Genomic DNA, 9,919 nt, shown 5'->3' on the forward strand with positions numbered 1-9,919 from the left:
GAAGGTCGAGTGTTGCAAGCCGTTTCCTAATAAACGGTGTTCGTCAAAGCTTCGTAAATTATCCGAAAATTTGATTGAAAAACGTAAGTTCCTAGAGTGGAAATTTAATTTGGATACATCTCTATCAATCTGTGATACGTGTCGCTTGAATTTAAATAGAATCGAACCATGTGCTGAAAATCTGGAACTAGAAGTGCAACCGTCAGTCATGGACATCGCGGAGCCGCAGCCATCTACATCTCGACATGGCCTCGAAGAAATACCATCAACTACGTCAATAACAACAGCATCATCTCAGGATAGTGGAGAGCAACAATTTTCCAGGACGCATAATATTGAGCTATTCAACAAGGGCATAGCTGGTATCAACGTATCGCCAATATCGACAAAAAAAATTCCAGAATGTTAACTATTCCCGGAGAAAGTATATGGACATTACCAATGGCATTAAGAAACGCATCTTCGGTTTTCCTGGAGCAACTAAAATTGAAAGCTGCGGAACACAATGCGATGATCGGACAACTGAAGGAGAGATTTGCTGATCCAAGTTCATTGAGAGACGATCAAATAAGGATTCTGACGATTGTGCCGAAATCTTGGTCAACGCAAACGGTAATGGACGAGTTTGAAACAAATAAATACATTGTATTGCAAGCTCGATGCTTGGCATACGGGATAGGAGTATTGGCCACTCCCAACGAAAGGTTAGGACACGGTTTGGATCCCGAAATTAAAAACGAGGTATTGCAGTTCTTCGAAAGCGACCAGATAAGCAGAGCCATGCCAGGACTAAACGATTACGTTTCAGTGATGAAGGAAGGTAAGAAGATTCATATTCAAAAGCGACTTTTAGTTTGTACATTGCGAGAAGCTTTTATTAAATTTCAAGAAGTTAGTAAAAATAACATTGTATTTAGTCCATTTGCAGCACTAAAACCAAAGCATTGCAAATTACTTGGTAGTTCAGGTTCTCACAAAATTTGTGTTTGTACACGCAAACCAAAAATCTATTACAATAAATGTTAGTTCCGTTTCCTATCATCCTCTGTTCATGAACATCGCAACGAATGTTAGGAATTGACCATGCAAGCGATGTAATGGTTTTTTGTCTTTTTTTTATTTCGTGTTAGCGTGGATATTTCGACTATACCAGTAAGATTGTAGAACGACGCACGTTGTAGAACATTGTAGAACAACGCACACACTTGCCTCGAATGCCTCTATTACAATGAATGTTAGTTCCGTAATGGTTTTTTGTCTTTTTATTTCGTGTTCTATCTACGCTTTCGACTATACCAGTAAGCTTGTAGAACGACGCACATTGTAGAACATTGTAGAACGACGCACACACTTATCTCGAATCTCTCCAGCAGAAAAAGCATACGAAGTCGAGCATGCGAGAAAATGAGCGCTTCATGTTTGCTTTTAGGCTATCCATATTCAGAAGCAGAGAGAGAGAGAGCAGTGGAGAAAGCACAGGTCTGATAGTCGCAACGTCCGTGGTTCAGTCGGCAACCTTTTTCTATTTTTTTCGACATAATTAATTTCACTCACTAATACACTCCACACTTTTCGGTCTCCAATTTTCTTGCATCGGACCGCAGCTAGGTATATCGCATCCTCGGTTCATGCGGTCTCCACTTACATCCTCTGATGATGAATCCCACATAATTGTAAGCGAATCTTACATCCACCGGTTGGGTATACCATCCATGAAAATATTAATTTAATGCTTCATTGTCTTAGAAAATATTCATTCGAAAAAGATTTCAACCATTATTTTGAAGAAATATTATGCTCATCATCCAGAACTAAACATTGTTGTCTCCGCGAATGTGAACGTTGTCCAGGTTTCTCAGATTTTGAAAGAAGTTTTTCAGAAAAATTCGAGGAACAGAGTATGTCTGAAATATGTTTTGAAAATGGGTTTCAACTGATCGATGTATGTATGTACAAATTATTATTATTAAAGACGATCGAAAGTTATAAATGTAAGATGCAAATAAAAACGCATGGGTATTTCATTTATTTATCTTATTAATCTTATAAGTTTAAACCCAATTTTCCAATATTCTATTGGTGGAAGGGTAAGTTGAAGGTAAGTACATGCATATCTTGCAAAACTTATCATATTTGATGGACAATCACGTATAACTTACGAAAAGGGCTGTTCGCGCCCGTCGCGGGAAATCTTTTCGGACACACATGAATAGTACGTTTTTACATAACGAAAATACACTTTATTACGCGAACACAAAATTACATTTATTACGGTAATGGACGGCACAAAAGAAGTTTCTTCCGTTGTCGCACATTATGATCTCCGGCTTGCCTCGCCGGGAAGAGAAACGCTTCAGGGTCGCAATAAATCCCTGAGCGGACAGGTCTGACGCTAGTTCCAGGTGAACGGCCTTGGTTACTAGACAGACGTAGACGGCAACGATGATTTTCACCGGGCGATTGCGCCGGTACGGATACGACACTTGGAACGGGCCACAGTAATCCACACCTACGCGCTGGAATGGTGGGCACGGGGTGACTCTTTCGGGGGGAAGATCCGCTATGAGCTGGTCCTGAATCTTGGGCTTCACTCTGAAACATGGTACACACTCGTGGATGACCTTTCGCACTAGGTTCCGGGCGTTTGTTGGCCAGAACCACTCTCTAACGGACGAAACCATGAGCTGTTGTCCACCATGCAACATCTTTCGATGGTAGTGAACGACGACCATGTAGGTAAATAGATGACGGTGATCCAGGATACACGTGAGCTTGCGACGGGTCACAATCGATGCGTGGCGAAGTCGGCCGCCAACGCAGAGTATTCCGTCTTTGAGCTCCGGGTGTAGTGACGAAATCTTCGACGACTCTCGAACTTCTCTACCGTTTGTCAAATCAGCTAACTCCAGCGAGAAGCTTTCTTGTTGGGAGAGCCTGACCAACGCATGCAAAGCATCTTCCAGTTCGAGCGTTGTGAGAGGACCACACCGTCGATTGTCACGGTTCGCCGGTTGTGAATTGTAGCGGAATCTGCGAAGCCAAGCAGTCAATCGTACGAGATGTGTATACGATGATCTGAGGCTGAAGATATCGCTTGGAGTTACCACTGGAAGTGCTGTCGCCATGCTCTTGGCTTCGAGATCCATGGGATCGAAGTCTTCTTCATGTATCTGATGAACAGATGGCCAATTGTGCTCGTCCAACTTTAGCCAATGCGGACCGTTGAACCAAAGCGATTCATATTGTAGCTGCGCTGGGATCATTCCACGGGAAATTATGTCGGCTGGATTCTCTAGTCCAGCTACGTGGTTCCAAGCGCCTTGTTTCGTGATGTGCTGAATCTCTGAAACCCTATTTGCTACGAACTGCTTCCATCTTGACGGCGACGAAGAAATCCAACACTTGACTATCGTGGAGTCCGTCCAGAAAAAGCCTTTCGCTTCGATGCCGAGACTGCTTGTGACCTTCTCGTAAAGATGTGCCAACAACAAGGCTGACGACAGTTCTAGGCGTGGAGTGGAGAGCCGCTTGTTTCCTTTCTTCAAGTTGTCAAGCGGTGCAACGCGAGACTTCGCTGTTAACAACTTCACACACACCTCCCCCGTTTCGGAGATTGTTCGTACATAGAAACAGGCGCCGTATGCCTTATTTGATGCGTCGCAGAAACCGTGAAGCTCCGTGGTGACGATGTGACTTCCGGTTCCTACCCATCGGGGAACGGTAAGGTTTTCTAGCGCTGCTAAATTCCGCCGATATTCCTTCCACTGCGCTTGAAATTCTTGATTAAGTGGTTCATGCCAGCCGCAGTTTTGCTTCCACAGTTCCTGGATGAAAATATTTGCCTGAATGATAACTGGGCCAACCAGACCAAGCGGATCAAACAACTGCGAATCATCGGAGACGACCAAGCGTTTCGTAATCGTTGCCGACCAGTTGAACGATGGGAACGTGAAACGGAAAACGTCTGAACTAGGTTCCCACACTAAACCGTCTTGATGGAAGTTTCAGACGAATCGAGATCCAGGATTGAGCGTTCATCCCTCAAGTTTTCTGGGACGAATTCAAGAAGCTCCTTGTTGTTTGAGTTCCATTTTCGAAGCGTGAAACCCGCTGATTCAAACAGCTCGATGACTTCTTGAACCAACTGTTTACCTTCTTCTACGGTGTCTACCCCTGAGAGCATGTCGTGAACGTAGAAGTCCTTCTTGGCCACCTTGGACGCTACAGGATGCGTTAACGCTCCGTCATCTGCTAAACGCTGCAGGCATTTGGTAGCAAGATATGGTGCGGATTAAGTACCGCACGTGAAAGTGGTCAATTCGTACGTTCGGTATGGATCGGAACTTGATGCTCAGCAACGGATGATCAACCATGCGATACATCTTGGCGACATCAGCGTTGACTGCGATACGGTACATGCGGAAACGTAGCGAGATACTAGGCAGATCATCCTGTACTACTGGACCAACCATGAGGGCGTCATTCAGCGAAACTCCGGTAGACGTTTGACAGGAAGCGTTGAAAACTACGCGCAGCTTCGTAGTCGTGCTGTCTGGCTTAAGAACACCTTGATGTGGTAGGTAGTACCTTTTTACTCCTACTTCTTCGACCTCCTCGGTGACGTCTTTCATGTGTCCAAGTGTCAGATATTCGCGAATAAATTCGTCGTACATCGTCTTCAGCTCTGGATTTGCAACGAAACGGCGTTCCATGCCCATCAACCGTTTTATCGCTGTGGTCTCCGAATGACCTAACCGATTAATTACGGCTTCCTTCTTCGGCATCGTCACAATAAATCTGCCGGTCTCGTCTCTGATCGTTGTCCGGGCGAAATGACTCCTCTAAAGAATGCGTACTAAGGTTTCAGCATGTCTCTAGGTCCCAGAACTTTGCGAGTTAATCCTGGAGCTCGGTGGTAGAACACACGAGAGTCAGAGATTGACATGACATCCACTGAGTGAATGCTCGGGAATCTTTCCGGAAACTATCCAGCCGAAATTTGTATTCTGCAGTGTGGGTCCGTCTTCAGTCGCCTTTTGCTGTTCGCTCCTCAGAAGGTTCATGTAGTATTCCGCCCCGATAATGACGTCAACAGGACCAGGTTCATAGAAGCGTGGATCAGCTAAAGATGATGATTTCGGAAGCGTCCAGCCGCTGATATCACAGGTTGCAGTCGGTAGCGACACAGTCAACCGCGGGAGGACGTGGAACTGCATATCTTGCACGAACGATGAAATGCGATCTAACCTCGGCCTTACTACAGCACTGACGAGTTTTGTTGAAGTGCTCGTAGATGAGCCGATCTCTTGGACAGACAGATATGACGGCGATTCGTGAAACTGAAGTTTGCTTGAGAACTCTTTCGTCATCAGGCAATGCTGCGAACACGAGTCCAGCAGCGCTCGTGCCAGCATGGAATTGTCGTGACGGTCATTAACTTTGACTAGAGCGGTTGATAACATGATGTTCTGTGTAGGTGTGATTGGGAGTGCGATGTGTGTTTGACTTGTGGAGGGTGTGACTGTATTTGTGGCTGGTGTGTGGTGTGGTGGAGTGGCTGTTGATTGAGTGCTTTGTCCTTGCAATGTGGTGGTTGTATTGGTACTAGCGTTGTGTGTATCTTGGTTCGAGTTTGTTGGCTCGGATTGTGGCTGCCGTCTGGTTTGTGTCGGAGAATTTGACTGCGACTGTGGAACGGAGGATCTAGCTGATGCACCATGCATCAGGGAGTGGTGCTTCTGTTGACAGTGACGACAGACACCCTTCTCGCAGTTTCGTGCGATATGACCAGGACTCAAACAATTCAGGCACAACCTTGCTTTGAACGCAGCTTCACTGCGCTCGGGAACTTGAAGACGTTGGAATTTGCTGCAGACGAATGCAGAATGCCACGATCCACTGCAGAATGGGCTTGCTTGAAGATCTCACGGTAGTGTGACACACGGATGACTTCGACGATCGTTGATCAGACTGGCTCGGCTTCGTTGGGGCGCCGGATTGCAGCACTGCACAATGACTTCGAAGGAAACTGATCAGGTTTTCGTACGTCGGTACACCTTTTGAATTGTGGTGTGTTTCCCACTGCCGTAGAGTGGCAGGATCCAGCCGGGAATACACCATGTATGCGAGAATCGTACTCCATGCAGCAGTTTCTTCGCCGATCTTCTTTAGCATTTGCAGGTTCTTCTCGAAAGCGCTGATGAGATTGCTCAGTCCGTCGTAGCTTTCTCGCTTCAAGCCTTCCACGGCAAAAAGGGAATCCAGATGTGCCTTCACAATCAGCTTCTTGTTCTCGTAGCGGGACTCAAGCGCCTTCCACGCTACGCTGTAATTCACTGCCGAAAGCTCCACTGACTCGATCTCTTGCAGGGCCTCTCCTGACAGGGCTGACTTCAGATAGCTGAACCTGTCCATATCAGTTAGGTGCTTGTTTTCGTGGATCAGGCTGCGGAAGCTATCCCGGAACGTAACCCACTCCTTAATCCTCCCACCGAACGAAGGAAGGCGAATTTCTGGAAGTTTCACCTTCGAGAATGATGCTTCGGATCGGTCACCAAGTTGACCATTTCCGACAGACATCGATGTAGATGATGGTGGGGTCTGCTTCGACAACAAACTGGCCTTCACGGAGTAATATCGCTCCTCGAAACTACTCAAAGCTAGCAGATTTTCCTTCTCCTGCGTTTCCTCGTCCGCATCAGCATCATCAACATCGTCCATCAACAATACAATTCGTTCCCGAACCTCGTAGAACTCCTTGCTAACTGACGCTAGCGTTTCCAGTCGTACGCTGACTTGGCACTCGTCTCTAGCAGGAATATATTTCGTCGCAAAATTCTCCAGTCCAGCCAATGTATTCAGAACGCGCCGCTCACGCTTACTAAGGGCCCTCAAATCATCCATTGGTAGTAATTTACAGCACTACACTGCACTTTGACTAACTACGAAAGGCGTAATTAATCAGTATATTGTACACTGCACAGCACATTCACCCAGTGCTGAGATTTGTCATTGTCATTGACAGACTTTCGCGCGATATTGACAAAATTGTTCGTCACATAGTCACTGACAGACTTGATCCTCAAAAAAACCTTAGTCAAAATCTCATTAATTTTTTTGTCAATGACAAAGATTCACCTGGTAACAAAAAGTGTAATTTAGTACATTCTGTGTCACATTATTGTTATCCAAGTAGCTCAGGACGTAGATACTTGTTCACTGAAATGGATCCATGTAATTGTTTTGCTCAAGTCATTTAATTTCGTTACAAATTTAGCTAATAAACAAATCTGCACATGTTCGTCACTTACACCATTGTCATTGACAATTGACATGGTTTGCCTTGACTATGACTGATAGCTCAAATGAGTGACCAAAGCAGAATTGTCAATATCACCGTGTACTGTCGAGATTTTGCAGCACTGCATTCACCAAGGCAGCACAATTAATCATCAATAAAAAAAGCGAAATGAGCAATAAAAAATCTCAAATTGGCCACTAAATACTACAGGGGTGCACCAATAAACAAAAAACAAGTTGAAATAAAAATGAAGAAAAAGGCAATGAACAAATAAAAACCTTCTTTTAATAATTTGAATGTGAGCGGTAAAAATGGCAAAAAGGGCAATAGTAAATACAATACGCTCAATTAAATAAGGATGAATCTCCACTAAATTATGAAATTTGAGCACTAAATAACTCACTTTCGTCACCTGCAGTTGAACATATTTTCCCATAAAAGTGGCAAAATGAGCAATGTTATATTGAATAACCGCAATAAATAAATCTAAAATGTCCCACACAAAGCGCACAGTTATCACTGTTTTAATCCAATTATGCTGTAAAATCGTAATTATTTCCCCAAGAAAAAAAAAAAATGAAAATATCTTTTAAAAACTGAAAAAGTTCCAGGAATTAGCAGATAAATGTATGCTTGAACATGAGTATGAGCCATCGTAAAATATGAATCGTTCTTAAAGAAAAGAAAATAATTCATGCAGGAAAGTAAAAATGAGCAATTAAAAACGAACACTGCGCAATATAAAATAAAACAAAATTCCAATGATATTCAGGAAATATTCCTTTAAATTGAAAGTTTATGAGCCAATAACCCCGATCAATTTCCATATGGTATTTTCAAGACAGCGATAAGTAGTGATACTGTGTCTTGGCAAACAAAGTCGATGTCGATAAAGAAGATTAACGAATGTGGGTCTCATTGAAAAAGGTACCATTAAACAAAATCAAAAGAGCACTAAAAACAGCTATTTGAGCAATATATACGTCACAAAAGAGCACTAGAAAATGCCATTTGAGTAATATAAAGGTAAAAAAAGACACAAAAAGCACAATGAATGTCCCAGGGAAAATTTCAAAACGCTCAACAAAAATAAGAAACGAGCAAGAAACGTATAAAATTAGCACTCTGAAAAATAAATTGAGCATTTTATAGGCCATGAAGGTCACTAAGAACGAAAACAATATCTTTTGAAAACCTGCAAATCTTCATCGAACCATAGAGAAACAGACATAACACTCGCATATTGTACATCGAACACGCATTTACCGGTCAATTTAAATATGTGTTAGTTGATAACACCTCCGCCGGTGGCCCCCATAGTTAATTTAATCTTGCCTTCATTTGATTGTTGTTAAAAAAAATGAGGCGATAGTTCGATCACAGACAAGCAGACATAACACATTGAATAGTTTCCACTGTAAACCATCTTCTCTAAAACATTACCGCCATCTGTTGAGAACACTGTCACGGGTAGCACGCTCAACAGATAGCAGTAGTGTGTAAACATCAAACGCAAGGAAATTAACTATGGGCGCCACCGGCGGAGGTGTTATCAACTAACACATATTTAAATTGATCGTTAAATGCGTGTTCGATGTACAAGATGCGAGTGTTATGTCTGTTTGTCTTGTAACCGATGGTTCCATAATGTGGGCTTGTGACTCTATCACAAGTGCACTCATAATCGACTGTATAACAGTGTTGTAGAATGTCCTAAATCCAACTCTGCTGTTGGTCGCTCACTTTCCCATACCTTTCCATTCGCCTGCGGTACCACTCACTCTCATCAAACTGGTTGACAGCAGGCGCTCTGCCGAAAAGGTTGTCCATATATGGGGTAAGGGGAGAGACAACGACGGGTGAAATAAATATGTAAATACAGCAACATTTCGGGTCTGCTCGTATTTCGTGGTTTTTTGCGGATTATTGCTTGGCATGCTAGCAGGAGTCAGGTTAATTCTGTTTCAACCGCACTCGGGAACAGATTCAGTGCGCGACGTGCTAATTTTCCCAAAGGTTCGCTGAAAGGGCGAGGTAAAAATGTGTAGTGTGGTTTTTTTTTAAATAGTGTGTTTTGTTTAATTACAGGTCTAGGGCTAGTAAAAAGAAAAGTTAGTAGTGTCAGTCGTGTTTAAAAATTTCGTTAGTAAAAGTGGTTAGTAGTGCTAGCTGTAAAATTAGAACTGAAAATAATGTGTTATATTGTTCTTTAATGTTAGGGTAGTTCGACCAATTGTCACCCCAAACTGACGGTTGACTGTTACCGTGCAGATAATTCTAAAAGAAAAGGTAAATTTATGTACATTTATTGTAAATTTGTGAAAAAAATTATGTATTGTATGAGTAATTATGTGGTTGGTTTGGTTTTGAAAGGGGCAGGCTAATTAAATGTGTATGGCGAGGTGCTAATAAGCGTGGTTAGGTCCACAAAGGGCCTTTTTCTTTTCTTTGGCAGCATTTGTCCTGGAGCGAGCGCCATTGTGTTCGAGGTCAAAGGACAAGCCCGGCATTATTAGCGAAGCCATTTTGCAAAGGCCACGTTGCAGCGGTAAGTCCATTGTGACACGCGTTCGGGATTGGTCCTCCAGCTGGGTTCAGGAGAACCAGCTTGGAGCAGTG

The 9,919-nt window shown here is 43.4% G+C and overlaps 2 protein-coding genes across 2 annotated transcripts; both read right to left on the reverse strand.

The window, feature by feature from the left end:
• Positions 1 to 2,243: 2,243 nt before the first annotated feature.
• On the reverse strand, positions 2,244 to 4,784 carry LOC135717606 (uncharacterized). Its single transcript, XM_065239732.1, has 3 exons — positions 4,326 to 4,784; positions 4,153 to 4,258; positions 2,244 to 3,991 (listed from the first exon to the last, which is right to left on the reverse strand). The coding sequence occupies exons 1-3, from the start codon at positions 4,782 to 4,784 to the stop codon at positions 2,244 to 2,246; spliced, it is 2,313 nt and encodes a 770-aa protein (XP_065095804.1).
• A 1,048-nt stretch (positions 4,785 to 5,832) lies between these two features.
• Positions 5,833 to 6,903, reverse strand: LOC135717609 (uncharacterized). Its single transcript, XM_065239733.1, has one exon. The coding sequence runs from the start codon at positions 6,901 to 6,903 to the stop codon at positions 5,833 to 5,835; it is 1,071 nt and encodes a 356-aa protein (XP_065095805.1).
• Between the last annotated feature and the right edge of the window lie 3,016 nt (positions 6,904 to 9,919).

This window comes from Ochlerotatus camptorhynchus, unplaced genomic scaffold (genome assembly GCF_037179485.1).
Source record: "Ochlerotatus camptorhynchus isolate MF236.1 unplaced genomic scaffold, CSIRO-AGI_Acam_v1.1 ptg000062l, whole genome shotgun sequence".
NCBI classification, from domain to species: domain Eukaryota; kingdom Metazoa; phylum Arthropoda; class Insecta; order Diptera; family Culicidae; genus Ochlerotatus; species Ochlerotatus camptorhynchus.

Excerpts from the sequence above, each read along its gene's own strand:
- LOC135717606 (XM_065239732.1), bottom strand. The coding sequence starts at position 4,784 with ATGCCGAAGAAGGAAGCCGTAATTAATCGGTTAGGTCATTCGGAGACC. Across the intron at positions 4,259-4,325 it reads AGTTCCGATCCATACCGAAC|CGTTTAGCAGATGACGGAGC; the intron begins GTACGAATTGAC and ends AAATGCCTGCAG. Across the intron at positions 3,992-4,152 it reads GGTAGACACCGTAGAAGAAG|ACGGTTTAGTGTGGGAACCT; the intron begins GTAAACAGTTGG and ends ACTTCCATCAAG.
- LOC135717609 (XM_065239733.1), bottom strand. The coding sequence starts at position 6,903 with ATGGATGATTTGAGGGCCCTTAGTAAGCGTGAGCGGCGCGTTCTGAAT.